Source organism: Maylandia zebra, linkage group LG14 (genome assembly GCF_041146795.1).
Source record: "Maylandia zebra isolate NMK-2024a linkage group LG14, Mzebra_GT3a, whole genome shotgun sequence".
Classification (NCBI taxonomy): Eukaryota; Metazoa; Chordata; class Actinopteri; order Cichliformes; family Cichlidae; genus Maylandia; species Maylandia zebra.
This window is the reverse complement of record NC_135180.1, coordinates 27,729,084-27,744,883: the sequence shown is the minus strand read 5'-3', so window position 1 is coordinate 27,744,883 and position 15,800 is coordinate 27,729,084. Positions and strand designations below refer to the sequence as shown.

The 15,800-nt window shown below is 39.5% G+C and overlaps 1 protein-coding gene across 2 annotated transcripts; it reads left to right on the top strand.

The window, feature by feature from the left end:
* Positions 1-3,821: 3,821 nt before the first annotated feature.
* Positions 3,822-15,773, top strand: dixdc1a (DIX domain containing 1a). 2 transcript variants are annotated; one of them, XM_004558148.3, is made up of 16 exons: positions 3,822-4,178; positions 4,292-4,470; positions 8,037-8,194; positions 8,292-8,437; positions 11,876-11,965; positions 12,218-12,271; positions 12,372-12,422; positions 12,687-12,791; positions 12,913-12,966; positions 13,063-13,152; positions 13,797-13,874; positions 13,990-14,151; positions 14,284-14,350; positions 14,539-14,647; positions 14,825-14,933; positions 15,192-15,773. In XM_004558148.3, exons 2-16 carry the CDS (start codon positions 4,448-4,450, stop codon positions 15,273-15,275), a joined length of 1,380 nt encoding a protein of 459 aa, XP_004558205.3. In that variant the 5' UTR covers positions 3,822-4,178; positions 4,292-4,447; the 3' UTR covers positions 15,276-15,773. The 2 variants fall into 2 exon arrangements, with proteins under 2 accessions (XP_004558205.3, XP_004558204.3); XM_004558147.3 differs by having other exon boundaries at positions 3,823-4,178; positions 13,060-13,152.
* The last annotated feature ends 27 nt before the right edge of the window (positions 15,774-15,800 follow it).

Genomic DNA, 15,800 nt, shown 5'->3' with positions numbered 1-15,800 from the left:
GTACTTCAAAGGCACTTTCAGTTAGTAGATGTTATCTGCTTGGTTGGATGTAGTAAGCTGCTCTCATTGCATAGTGGGTATAGTAAATTTTGGGAATCAAAGTGTATTTCTTGCATATTCATTAGACCTAATTATGGTGTTTGTAAGATATAGCGCAGAAAAATCAAACTACTATAAAGGCCATAAAGGTGATAGAAAGTAAATTCTATCATCATTATGACACATTGTTCATAAAAGGTAGAATTGTGTTATGTGAATTTGTGCACTATATCTGACAAACTCTGAAATGCACATGAATCAGGGTACATTTTTACATGAATGAGCACCTTGCACTTTAATACCACTTTGACAAAAAAAAGGTCTCCTGTTCAAACCTAAAAGCAGGGCTTTTAGACTTTGTTCAAGTCAAACCAGATTTGAAACAATTGTGTCAGAATAATTTAATATCCAACCTCTGATGCTCTGAAAGGTGAAAAGAGGTGCTGAAAACTAGTCTACATTTACCGGTGAGTCACAAACTCTTACAAATGTACAAGTATCAGTTTCGAATACTTGTGCAAAATGAATATGCAAAATGTTTCTTTAGATTGATACAGTACTGAACTGGTACTTTTTATTCCACTACACTGATCAAAAACTACATATTAGTGTTTCTCATCTACAAATTAAACATCTGTGGTTTCTGGACAGCTTTTAATAAATTTTATAGAAATGTTTGATTTATAGATCTGTGTTCATCTGATGTCTCAAAACCAAGTGTTTGGTGTTTATTTTAGATTTAGAAGTTGCACTTGACTGAATGCAACACAAATTAAAAACTACTTGAAGGTTATAAACCCTTCCAAACTTTTCCTTTTTACAAGGATAACAACTTTTACGGGTTCAGCCTTGGCTGAGTACAGATTTTGAATGCTTGGTGTATATTCTTTAAATAATTATTTATTTAAAGAGCAAATCATTTTTCACATTGGTTTCAGTTATGTAGTCAATATGTACACAAGTGGTTTAATCTAAAAGATGTTGGCTTTGTTTTCGCTCTCCAATGTTATCTCCCAAACAAAAATACTTCCTTCTAAATTGACTAAAAAAATGCATCAACTTCCTAGGGGGAAACTCTTATCAGCTTCATGGTTATCTGTTTGAAGGTCACTGAAATGAAGGGGGGAAAACATAGATAACTTTTGTTTAAGGTATGTTAGTAATTTGATACAAAAACCCATAGTGACCATGCAAGCACGCTCTATTTTAGCAACTCATTTGATTTACAAATAGGCTGACTGCATGCTGTCTCTGTGGCAAACTGGCTTTTTTTCTCATTGCCTGGATCCCCAGTGGTGGAATGACTTTGGCACCACACTTTGAACAGCAAAGTCATTGTTTATATATCATCCGTACATGAATCCAACAGTGCCTGATAAAAACACTTCCCTCAATCACGTCTTGCTCTGCCAAATCATCATTGTCTGCCTTTAGGGCACCTGAGTTTGTCCTTGTTTTTTCAATATTGGGGAAAAAATATTCAAAGTAATGCCGAGAAAAAAAGGAATCAGCTCATGATGGAACACAAACAACCTTATAAGGCTGTTTCAAGAAAAAGGTTTCCATGAAGTTATTGAAGTCGCCAAACTAATCAGTGCACTTTCTGCATAATATTGGAGCCTCTATAGTGTTATTATTGTTATTTGTAAACAATTCCATTTTTTCATCCTTGTTGACAAAGCTACTTTTGAATTTAGTTATTTAAGCCTGTGGATAGATGGGTGTGGGTGGATTTTCAGTCTGTTTTTTATTTACCTGATAGGAAGTCTTCCTGCTTGCAAAATCAAGGTAGAGGACGGTCAAATAATGCATCTTAAATAACTGAAAGACCCAAACAGTGCTCACCAGAATTTTATTCATCTGTTTGTCTGTCTTACAACAAATACTGTTGTTAGACAGACAAACAGATGTCAGCCTACAACTGATTTGAATGAAATCCCACATGATCCAGCCGTTAGGTGTTTTTGCTGACTCTTGATTTTAAATGCACTGCGATGTCTCATTTAGTCCACATATTGCTGCTGTGAAGGAAACCGTGCGCAGATTCAAAATTACAGCCACTGATTAGCCCATAAGTGGACGCTGACCTTCCTTCTGACCTGTAGCACGAAGCTCATTTGATGCTTGATTGTGTAGCTTTGGCCGATTAGGTGAGGTTCAGATGACTTATTATGAGCGTCATTACGATAGAATTTGATTTGCAGGGCTTGGTGGTCATGTTTGAGCTGTGAGGATGTGTAAACAGTGTTCATGGTTCGTGGAGGGGTAAAATCTTGAAAGAGTCAAGGACTGTTCAATAATGTATATTGGAGTTATTTTTGAAGACATAGGGTTGAGTTGAAAAATACATTTTATTTTGAAAGGGCTTATAAGAAAATATTAACCTCCCCACCCCATCAGTATTTAATAAGAACAAATATATAATTTGACCTTTTGTGACCTCCATAAAGTGGTTTCTCATAAGCTTCTGACACCTTATCTGCTCATTCCTTGCATGCAGATGCTTTTAGGAACGGAGAGTGTAACAAACCTTAGTTTGTGTGAGCATCACATTCTTCTAAAAGGTGACCTATTGTGCATTTCCTTACTTTCTGTTATATACCGTGGATTGATTACGTTTCCAAAATGCCAAATAATGAGCCTTAAGGTAAGAGGGCTGCCCTAAAGCCCAGTATCAGATAAATAGGGATTATTCTGAACTCTAAATTGTGCAAAGCTACTCTAGTAGAACAAAAATATGGAGCTGGAAAATGAGCAAAAGCTACTAAAGTATTAAAAGGTTTTTTTCAAATATACACTAGAAAAAGATAACCGCACATGGCAGTCGTAATAAAGGGATACACGGAATGTGGGACTAATAACACTTTATATTTTTGAAATTACAAAAATATATTTTGTGTGTGATTCAAACATTTTTCACTTATTGTAGGTATCCCAACAAATTTAAATATTTTTGTCATTTTGATTTAGCACAAATAGCTGTCGGCATGACAGCTTGCTTTTGCCTCTGCTGTTTCTCTGCATAAATCTAATGCGGCATTTGTATGGTGGGTTACATACATATTCATGGCTCTACAGTAAAGTAGCTCATTGAAGCATGCATCGATGGTGCTCATAGGGAATTTAAGACGCTGTCATTTTGTTATGGGCAGAACTGCAAGCTGCCACGTTGAGACCTACTTCACGTTTTTTGGTTGCTTTTTTTCCCTTCCTGCTGATGACACTGCCAACACTTCTAACAACTTAATGACAGCGTAATCTGCCAAAAACGCCTTTCAAAGGAATACTTAACACTGGCTGTACATGTCAAAGAAATTCTTTTGTTTCTGCTGCCTGGTGTTCAAATTATGAAGCTGACACTTTTTTAAAAATTTGAGTTTAATCTGATGCCTCTGACGTTGTAGCGCATTAGCATTGAAATGCTTTTCAGTACATACAAGACACAGAAGTGAGAAGAGCTGGTTTTCCAGGCTGATGCGTCCACTCTATAAATACCATTTTCTCCTTAAGTACCTCCCTATTTCCTCTGACTCTGTAAATATATAATTACCCTCTGGTAATGGCTTGGCCTGTATGGTATGTTGTTATACAAGCCTGTGGTTTTATCAACAAACAAAAGTCTGCTAATTTTCCTGTTTTTAAAAATCAGAATGTCATTTCTCATTTTAGCTGCAGGTATATGCAGAACATGGAGAGAAAAGGAGAAGGAGAACAACTCCCACCTCTTCCTCCTTGTGAAAGGAGAGAGCTGTAGGGAAAGCAGGGAGGAGGAATAAGGGAGAGGGGGAGGGTGAACACACCCAGACAGAGCCATGTCTGACATCTTCTCTCTCACCGAACGAAGGAAGGAGTGATACAAAGCCAGTTCGGCCAAGCAGAAGAGAAAAGAGGGGAAGGAGAGGGAGGGAGGGGACAGGAGAATGAATGCAAAAAGGGTGAAAAAGATGCACAAGAGCTGCATCAGTTCTTGTCCGTAAGGAACAAAAAACATTGTGTTCGTGAATGGGAGCTGGTGAGCTCCACCACAAGGCGAGTGCAATGAGAAACCAGGCAGATTTCAGTCACTGGTGCTGCTGAGCTCCAATCCTCTCTCTGTCTGTCTCTCCCTATCTCTCCCTGCCAGCAACGACTGAGCCTTGGTATGATTTAGGGGAAGGGTTTGGGGGCTTTTGATTAGGATTTTGAGCTTTATGTTTTAGGAATATGCTGTTGGAGAGGATTTAAACGTGCTGTTATTTCTGATTGAACACAGTGTGCGACGTGGAGACTCCTCTGCTTGCGGCTTTCAGGGCTGTTCCCCTCCCTGCTGCCTCTGGCTGTGTTTGGGCTATGGTCCTGACTGAGACGCAGGGCATCACCCAGATGTGGGGCGCGGACTGTATGGGAGGTTAAGCCTTTAAACACCAGCATGGGAGCCAAACAGATGAAATGGTAAGTGCTATTTTAATATGAACAGTACGGCAATTCAGGCTATTGCTATTGTTGACAATGCAGGGATGCATCAGTGGCAGATATATATATATATATATGTATATGTAAGTCTACAATCACAACACTATAAAACAGATTTATCACTTCAACCGCATGTGAATCTCAGTCTTAGTCATGGAATTGCGTTTCATCCGAACAGCTTGATCTTGAAAGCCAAGCTGTGCAGGTTATTGTTCGGTGTTTACAGTGCAGTAGGTGTGGGTGTGTCCCTGTGTGTGTCTGTGTGAGCCGAGCTGCTATTGCCTAGCAACCTCTCTCTAACAGCTATTTCTGTGTATGCCGTGCCACGATTCAGATATAAGTTTAAATTGATTAGACTGATTTACATTATTCTTTACTTTAATCTGATAACTTTATCTTCTTTTTCACTTTGCACCATGTTTACAATGACCTGCTTTATTTAACTGGTCCTTTAAGGTCAGTGCTGAACACATCAGTCAAAAAGATTGATGATGACACAAACTGTCACTGATATGTTATAAAAGATGAATAAGCTGCACTTTACTGTTGTAGAAAAATGAGGTGAAAGTAGTTTGGATTATTTAATACACTGTCATCTATAATTTAGTAGTTCCCAAAACGGGTGTTTGGACTTGACCGCTGAACCACAGCATTTGAGGGTTTTTTAAAAGTGGTGAACGTGAAAAAAAGAAAGAAGATACAACAGCTTTTTTTCATCTGATAATTTTTGTGAAAGGTTTGGTTTTACAAGTTTTCTTTCTTTTAAAAAACTCAAAGAAACATATAGAGAAAATCTTTCTTTGATGGCTCGACTAAGTACTTGCACTGCCTAAAATCTATTAAAATGCTATCAACTAAATCTACTAATCCACGAAAGCTAATATGACAAGCAACAGTCGGATAAATATTGAGAAATAATAAGTTTTAGCAGTTTGTAGCAGCTATGAATACAAAGTAGCCAAAAAAAGTATAAATACTAAAGCAAAGTATCTAAAAATTGGAGTAAATGGAGGCCCACTCAGGCCACCACCACTGATCAAATTATGTTAATCTATTGCACAGAAGCTCATCTTTTGCAAATCCCAATGCTTAATCTTTGCTAAACCCATATGTTCCAAATCTATCGGATTGTACGTGTTCTCTTGTAGCAAGAGATCAGCAAAGAGCATTTACAATAAATGTGTTATTGAACTACTCTTAGAGACAATGATAGAGTGTTATTATCTGCAGTGACTAGATTAGTAGGAGGTGCTTCTTTGATCCCTTTTTGAAAAACACTTAAGGATAATTACAGCAGCTTCTGATAAGAGGCTTAGTTCATGTTTTTATGTGACCTACAGTAGTGCAGAGACTCTTTCCGGGAAGTTGGAAAGACGAAACTAATCATAACTTTCTCAGTATGGTTTGATATATAAAAAGAATAATACATTAAACCATGTTTAACCATTTTAGCATCCCAGTGGTGCTCTATTGAATTGAGATCCAACATTCCTCTAACCAATATATTTCCACCAGTCTGAACCATTTATACAAAGCGGGTTGGATCCATGCTTCCATGTTATTTATACCAAAGAGACCCTACCCATCTGAATGTCGGATGGGTAAGGAGAAATCTAGCAGAAGCAGAAATCGAGACTCATCAGACCATAAAACATTTTTTCAATCTTCTGTTGTCTAATTTTGGTAACCCTATGCAAAAAGCAGCCTCAGATTCCTGTTCTAACCTGAAAGAAGTGGCATTTAGTGTGGTGTTCTGCTTCAAGGTTTCACAAGTTGAGCATTCAAAGATGCTCTTCTGCATACTTTGGTTGTAACAGGAGTTACTGTTGCTTTCCTATCAGCTAAATTTCTGTGCTCGTTCTGTGTAAGTGCTTCTTATCTAACATTCTCACACATTTATACTCAGATGGATGCACTGTAGACCAATTTGGGGTTAGGACCTTGCCCAAGGATATTTGGCCTGCAGACTGGAGCATTAGTAGGCGACCTGCTCTACCTCCTGAGCTACAGACACCCCTATCAGCTTGAAACAGTCTGTCCATTCTCCTCTGACCTCTGGCAGAGGAGATGTCCAACAGGGCATTTTTGCCCAGAGAACTGCTGCTCACCTGATATTTGCACTTTTTTGGACCATTCTCTATAAACCCTAGAAATGTGTGGGAAAATCCCAGTTGATTGTCAGTTTCTGAGACAGTCAGACCAGCACATTTGGCACTAACAAACCACTTAAATCATCTTTTTTCTCACCTTCCTAATGCTCCTTATACAAGGCAGGACCTTGTATACATGCCTAATTTACTGAGCTGCTGCCATGTGGTTGGTTGATTATACATTTATATTATCAAGCAGCTGAACATGTATACCTAATAAAGCAGCTGTGGAATGTATGCCCTTATACATTTGGATTGTAACAACTCTGCTATTCACTGATTTCCAATCGAGCACAATCATCAAGACAAAATTTACATGTCTGGTGCATTTGTTCATGACTCTTTACCTGCAAGACATTTCTCTCAGCCCCATCATATGCAAATATTAGCATGCTAACTTGGATGCTGTAATGGTGAAATGCTTCACTAAGTCTGCTTAACATTAGATTCTTTGAGGTGTGTTTCTGATTCGATCAGTGGCTGATAAGCAGACGTTAACTATGATTAATCAAAGGAATATGTCCTTTAATCCTCAGAGAGTACTTTGCTGTGCTATTAGCTAGTGCTAACTATTACATAAGAAGAAAATCTTACCACCATACATATGAAGCAAATTCAGCAGGACATTCTTTGCTTTCTTTCCTTCATTCTCAGCTAGTTAGCCTGGGGAGCAGGGTGATGAGTAGTGATGCTTTTCTATGGCATGCTTGCACAGCGTTTAGATCTGTTCATGCAGTCGCAGGCTTGTCTTCACATGCAGACTCGGAGGGAAAAACACAGGGAAACTACCCTGTTAGGGACTGTGCATAATGCTATAGGTCACAGGTCATAGTAGCTGTATCCAATGTCCACAAACACAGGAGAGTGAAGATGACAGCTGGTCTGAACCTCAGGCTGCTGGAGATGCTCTCAAAAACACTATATTCATGAAACTGCAAGGAAACAAGCTGTTCAGAAACCATGCCAGCACTATGTTATGAAATTATGGCCGAAGGGGGAGCAAAATATGTAAAGAATTTCCTGTTAGAAAATGACAGGCTTGCAGGCATTCCTGCTCCTGCTGTGTATTTTTTGAATGAGTTGAAAATCTGTTCATTCAGTCTTTTCTTCTTTTTTTCCCCCTTTTGTAATAGTTCTGTTATCTACAAAATAATCTGTGAACCCGTGATGCAGACAATGCTGTTTGAAATATCATGCATCATGTTGGCATTATGAGTTCAAAAATGGATTTAGTTAAAATATCTATCCCAAACGGGATTAATTTACATTATTGTGCTCCTCTGGGAATTTTTAAAATTTCAAATCGCCATTTTATGTAGTTAGGTTTCTTTATTGCTGCTCATTTGGCAGCATACAAGCACATTCATTCCTGCCTGTGCCCACCATCTGTTTCAGTCTCAGCTCAGCCAGCCCAGCTCACTCCTCCAAAGAGGAGTATGTTATCACCCAGCTCACTGACACCCCTAAAGAAGAAACAGTCCATGATCACCCTGAGAACCAGGGGGAACCTCAGGATGACAAATCTGAGCTGACAGAGAAGAAATCTGTCACAGGTTGGTTGGCTGCACATCAACTCTTGTAGAGCCAGATATGATGCAGTGAAAAAAAAGGTGCCTTGCCTCATTTCCCCTGTCCCTCTGCCACTTTTAGAGGAGGTGGCTCTCTGTGGATTGTGTCCTTCCCTGGGGCACGATGGGCAGGAGGAAGAGAAGTCCTGGGAGGAGCAGCTGGATGCACACCAGGAGCAGCTGGAAAAGGAGATGCAAGAAGCGAGAAGGATGGTGTTCCGGTTACAGGTAATGCACTTCAAAACAAACTGCTGCTCTGGGCCAAGGGATATAAGTGACAGGGTCGCTGCCCTATTTGCAACAAATCCACAGAGTAAGGAGCAAGTAGTAAAAAAATAGATTCTGAGAAAGAAGGATGAAAGTTTGGTCAGGGCATGTAAATGTTTTCAGCTCAGTTTTTATCAGCAGGTAAACCCACCATACCTCTGTTTGCTGACTTTATTGTTTCTCTGTTTTGAGTCACTGAAACATTTTAAAAAGGAGGCTATTTATTATCTGTCCTTACAATAAAATCAGGGCACTGGGTTGTTAAATTAGAGCCATAGTGAAAAACAAAAATCACCATGTAGTTGGTCCTAATGCAACTAAACAGTCTGAAGAAACCTTAAAAATTGTTAGCATCCAGTGCTAGCTTAAAGTTTTTAAAAATGTTTGCATGTCTACAGCCGCTTTCTATGTAATCTTGTCTTATCAGATGCTCACAAGTAGTTAGATAATTAACTGACAAGCAGCTCCATGGTTAAGTGATGCCTGTTCTGTTGTTATTTTATGACAAACTGAGCAGAAAAAAGACTGGGAGTTGATTTAGAGCTTTTCACTGGAACTCTCAATGTGGGGTCCAAAAGATTAGCTAATAAAAGTGAAGGAGTCCATCATTAGGTTGTAAAACATGCAAAAACCAAATAAAACTATCAAAGAGATGACTAAATTCTAGCAGTGGCCAAACCAACAATCTGGTACATTCTTAAAATAAAAAGAAGGGATGCACATGGACTGCAGCACCAAACACTGAAGCAGCGGCTGAAGGTGGCTGCAGAAAGGGCCTGCAGGGCACCTCAAGGGATGAAACAAAGCACTTGGTGGTGTGCATGGGTTCTAAATTTCAGGGAGCCACTGACCGCAAACATTTTCTGTAATTTTTAAAATCAATGTGTATATTTAATACTATGTTAGTTTGTATAAAAATGGCTAACAAAAAAGGAATACTTTTGTTAAACCCCATGCATTAAAGCTGAAAGTCTGCACTTTAATCACACCTTGGTTGTTTTCGAATCCAAAGCTAACTGTAGCTCAGTATGGGGTAGCTGGTTTGCTTTCACAAGGCACAGCAGATTGTGCATTTGAAATCGGGCTTCTGAAGGAGTTCAAAAGATCCAAACTCTTGTATTATTATGTGCACTGAAGAACTGAAGCAAGAATCTAATCTGAAAAGAAAACACTGTTATTTTCTGCAGCACATCAACATTATTTACTCACTAGATCCCCACAGATTCCTACTAAAGTATCGATGACAAAGGACTGCTAAAGAAAGGTCGTCATATCAACGTTTTATAATCTGCTTACACTCTGTTCATGAGGGAGTTCACATTGTAAACCAAGCGCAAGTAATGAAGACTGTATAACTGAAATCTCATCAGAGGATTGGAAATAAATACATGCCTCAATTTAGTTAATTATAGACATGTATTCTGGCATATTTAGTTAATTTGCAATTATACAGCACTTTCCAAGTTAAATTGCTAAATAAAATTGTACCAGAGTGTCACTAGCAGTCAGTAAGATTACAAGATTTTGGGAAGACTTAGAAATGACAAAAGAAATGACAAGATCCAAATGCTACATGCTAAAAATGGAAATATATTTTTAAATGAAGTAATTAAAAAGAAACCCAAACAGATAGACCAGATGTAACACACTAAGCATGATAAAGCCATCCACTAGAAAGAATAATATGTGTTTTGACAGATAAACAGACAAAGATTAAATTTTTTTTTACCTGATTTATACTTTGAGTCCATTCTGTTACTTCCGTTTATCCAATCGGGGTCGTAGAAGGGTCGGAGCCTATCCCAGTAGTCACAGGGTGAATAGCAGAGTGCACTGTGGATAAGTCACTGATCTATTATAATTTATATGAAATGATTAAAATTATGTTGCATGAAAAAATGTGAAAGGGGGCGCTTTTATAAGAAAATCATAAAATGAGACTTGTTAGGCTTATAATACATATAAAATATAAACTCACTTGCCACTTTATTAGGCATTAATACCTGGTAGTACTGGTTTTTAGATTCAGAACTGTCTTAATTCTTCATGGCACACATTCAACAAGGTGCTGGAAACATTCCTCAGAGATTTTGGTCCATATTGATGTGATACCATAACACAGTTGCTGCAGATTTGTCAATTGCACATACACAATTTAAATCTGGTCCACCGCATCACAAAGGTGCTTTATTGGAGTGAGATTTGGTGACTGTGGAGGTCATCTGAGTACAGTGAATACACTGTTATGTTCAAGAAACCAGTTTGGGATGATTTGAGCTCTGTGACGAGGCGCGTTATACAGCTGGGTGCAGCCATCAAAAATATCCCTCACACCAATACACCACCATCAGACATTGAGATCTTCTATTGTCTAATATTGGTGCTTCTGTGAATGATGAATTGATCTGCTTCAAGGTTCAACACACTGAGCATTTATAAATGCTCTTCTGCATACTTTTGTTGTAATACTAGCCTGACAGGCAACAACAACCATGCCACTTTCAAAGTCAATAAAAGGACCTTTCTCTTCCAATTCTGATGCTTGATTTGAATTTCAGAAGGTTGTGAAAAGCATTGAGTCTTTGCCATGTTACAACATACCTTCCATGTGCAAGATCCTTACAGTATAATGGGTCTTATTCAGACATCAATGCATTCAATTCAATTCAATTTCATTTATATAGCGCCAAATCACAACAGCAGTCGCCTCAAGGAGCGTTACATTGTAAGATAAAGACCCTACAATAATACAAAGAAAACAGAGAAAACCCAGCATGAGATAACCCCCTATAAGCAAGCCCTTTGGCAACAGTGGAAAGCAAAAACTCCTTTTCAACTGGAAGAAACCTCTGTCAAAATCAGGCTCAGGGCAGGGCAGACTGCTGCAAGCGTTTGGGGGTGAGGTAAGGGAAACAGAACAAAGACACGGTGTGGAAGAGAGCCACAGATTATTAGGATAATTAAGAATAAAAATATGAAAGACAAAGCTAATCCTACAAAATTTGCTAATCTTTGCCAGCTTCATTAATTTGTGCAAATAAATAAGTTTGGCACATGGTATTTAATTGGTATGTTTGGGGTCATTTATAGTATTCAGCTACAAATATCGGTGCAGCGACAGCACGTCCACATACTGTTCATAAATTAAAAATAGATGTTTTGGTGACTTTTACAGTAATAGCCTTTATGTTTTCAGTTTTAGAGTCTCTATATTACATTACAGTCTGTATATTTACACAGACTTGTCAGTGTAATTTCAATTTGATTTGGTTCAGTTCACTGACTTTATTAGCAAAAACGGAGGCATTTACAACCACAGAAACCTGGTTTCTCTATCATGCGTCGCAACTATCATTGCTTGCAAGTTTTCTTCAGATTTGTATGTGTTTTGGTTTTTAGGCTCTGCTGCTCCATGGCTCCCTCCCTGAGGAAGACCAGGATGGATCCGTGAGCTTTGGAGATAACCGGGCTAACACCGAGCAGCAGCTGGTACAGTGCCCTCTCTCTGCTAACTTGAGAAAACAAACAACAGTTGCTCGCCACCGAGCTTGAAGTGTCCGTGTCAGCCCTTCTGTTCTGATGATGTTTGTAGCCATTACTCGTCTCACGAGTGGCCACTATAGAGCACAAATGAATCTCTCTGATCTGCCAGCGCACTGTCATGGAGGCCCAATGCCTCCTCATACGTTCTGACATTTTTCCATTCTCTAATTACCCCGCTCGTACCCTCTCCCTTTGAAGGTTCTCATCCGCAGTCGTCTGGACCAAAGCATGGAGGAAGCCCTTGATCTCAAGGTACAGTAAGTAAATGTAATTAGGTTTAACATAGATGAGCTGTCTTAGGGGCAGAGTCCTTTTCTCTAATGTTTTTGTTGTTCCTTTGTGTGGCTCTTAGAGGGAACTTCTGAGGCACAAACAGGAGACACGTCACATTCAGGCCATCAAGGTAAACCTCTTACTCTAGTTTTGGGATTTATATGTGAAGTAAAATGGATTAAAGGATTATATTTAACCTTTTTGACTATTGCGCCCTCCCAAACTGAGGATTCTGTAAGTTTTATCACATACATTATACATTTATCATTTCTTTACAAAGATCAAAAGAAGTTTAGAGCTGGGTGGATCCTGTCGATGAGGCAGGTGGATGCAGTTCATCAGTATTCAGGTCTTTTCTGGACAATTCTTTGATCTCCCTCTTGCTTCTCATTAGGATGCTCTGCAGCAGCGCTTGGCAGTGCAGGAGGATGCTGTGCTGCAGCTAAAGCAGGAACTACTGAGGTGCAACATGGCCAAAGATCAGCTGGAGGGGGAAAATGTGAGACAAGTGATGATTTCCCTTTGACACGATGAAATATTCGACCTCTTTGACTCGTGGCTGCAGGTTTAAGTGAGAGAACTATAGCACTCATATATCACCTTGATATAACTGTTTGCAGGCAGAGCTCAAACGCAAGCTGAGTGAAAGGAACAAATTACTTAGCGAATATGAGGTATTGTCTTTTATTATATACACGTCAGTGCGTTCTTTTAGCCATAGAGATGCAAATAAAGCCTCGTGCCATCCATCTCTCTTGTCACAATAGCAGCAGCTCGGGAGGAAGGACAGAATACTGCAGCAGCAGCAGCAAAAGCTTGATGAAGCTCAGCACAAGGCACATGAAGTCAGCCTGGGACGGGTATGCAGCATGACAGGTTTCACATATACGTGCTAAATAACATATGTTTGAATGCAGGACTCATATATAACACCAACGTTTGTTTGTTTTTTTTAATCGCGCATCGGTCTGTGATTACATTGTACTTGCCGCAAGATAGCCCATATATTTCTTCTTACGAGAAACATTACTCAATAAGACCAAAAACTATAAATATATTAAGGCACCATGATGCTTGAAGAAAATATTACATTTCCCACTACACCTCAGCGGTGTGGTCTTTATAAATTGTTACTCAGATCAGAGTAAATGGTGCATTTGTTGGAGACTATTTTCAGTGGCAGATTAATACATATTTCTTGCACCGGTGAGTATCCCTTGCAGCAGGATGCTGTATGTGAAATCGACTCAAAATAGATTCCTGTGCACGGTGTTCATCATGATAGGAAAAAAACATGTCACCCACTACGTTGTGATGTTTTTTTTATAGTTTTTGGACAAAAGTGAAGCTCTTATTTAGATGAATAAGCTTTCTGGCTGTTTTTTTAGCTACACAGGCCGTGTTTGCTCTTTGTATTGCAGTTTGAGCACATTTTGTAAATATTATCACACTTTTCATTCAGAACACTTTTCACCTTGGTCTATACTGTCTCTGTCTCTGATAGGCGTTCAGGAGCGAGGGCAGCGGGTACAGTAACTCAGTCGCTTCGACATCTCCTCCAGTGTTCCAGCACAGCGCACCAGTATGCACTCTTTAATTTTCTCATTAACCAATAATGTCTGTAAATGTCCACAGTTCAAAATGATTTCGAATTTTGTTCCAATTCTTTTTAAGTATCAGAGGACTGTTTTTCACAGGGTGAAGAGCTGCAGGTCGTCAGGGAAGCACTTCGCAGTTTGAGGGACAGTTTTTCCGGCCATGACCCCCAACATCACACCCTGGACACTCTGGAGCAGGGCGTGGCCACTCTCATGGACAGACTGCACTCTCTGGACACCCAGCGAAGACAGGACAGAGGGGTACACACTCTCGCTCTCACAACTCAAAGAGGAAATTTTAAAATGTAGTAGCTCGTCTGTCACTTGCCAAATGATGACTCAGCAACTGATAACATCCGACTGTTTGCTATGAGTAATTGGTTCTTCTTCTAGGAGGAATTCAAATCGCCAGGACGCAGAGCCAACTCGACAGACCGTGACTCCTGGCCGCCGAGCTCGAGTGAGACAAACAAAATGCTCGTTTTTGTTTAGGATTTGTCATCCCCCGCAACATCTCTACTGGCTGTTAAATCAAATTGTGCCATTCAATTACACTGTGCTGCAAAGAGAGGGCATGACTGAGTGTGAGGCTAGAACCCTTTCAGACTTTGGTTGTGGAAAAACAATGTTTGCTGGGTTTTTTTCCAGAAATGGCGCACTCACACAGCAGCCCAGGACTGGATACTGCCGTCTCCACTAAAGTGCTCTACTTCACAGATCGCTCGCTCACTCCATTTCTGATTAACATCCCAAAAAGGTGAGTATATAAACACTTTATGGTGGCTTGATACAGTGCTGTGTGTTGCTTCACTGGAGCGTTCTTTATTTTTTAAGCAAATTGTTAGTTGGGTTTTGGTTGACCATAGCCGCATATGGATGCCTGGGCTGGTTTATCCAAAGCATAACGTTTGTGTGGATATATGTGTGCTTCCAGGCTGGGAGAGGTGACACTGCGAGACTTCAAGGCAGCTGTAGACAGACAAGGCAGTTTCAGATACCACTTCAAGGCCCTTGACCCAGAGTTTGGCACAGTGAAAGAGGAGGTAGGCGTGGGAGTAAAATTACAGCCCCTATTTCTCTTCACATTGGGCTTCAGCTGGCAAATATAAAACGGCAGTTATAGAGTAAGATATGCTAATAATAGCTGTGCCTACTGTGCACTTCAAAACACCATGGGGAGACTTATTTCCATCCCAAAGAATTGGATAACCTCAAGTATTCATTTTTACTTTCTATCCAAACCTTTTATAGTATAGATATGGGTCTCTCAGATATGTAAACACTGGATGCTGGCTTTTCAGGTGTTTCAGGATGGAGCCGTTGTCCCTGGCTGGGAGGGGAAGATTGTTGCGTGGGTTGAGGAGGATCACGGGGAGCGGAGATAGCGCCAAAAAACTAGAGATCGTCACTACAAACCTCAGCTGTTCCCACTGGACCAGGAAGCTACTGAAAATACTTCTGATGCCATAAGAAAGAATAGTGTTACGACACAAAACTGGGACCAATGGAGCTAACACCATTAAGGTACAAAACAAAACCATGTTTTAAAAGCGAATGTTTCATATGAAGAATCTAAACATTTGGATACAATGTTTTTTTCGTTTACGGACCGCATGTCGCACATTGTTTGCAGCTCATAAATAAGTTTGTGGGACTACCACGTAATGGTCAGTAAAGTCATACTTGAATAATAAAATAATGTTAGCTTTATATGAAAAAACAAGCTACGCTGTGCTTTAAAACGCTGTAATCAGTGCATAGTATTCAAACCTCAAAAAAAGAAAGAAGTGTTTACTGACATTTTCCACGTGTTCCAGATTGCCAAACACTGATGTTGTTGTTCTGCATCAATTTTGATGTTTTAATAAACATAAATTATTGCATGGTTCGTTTTGTTGTCAATTATTCCC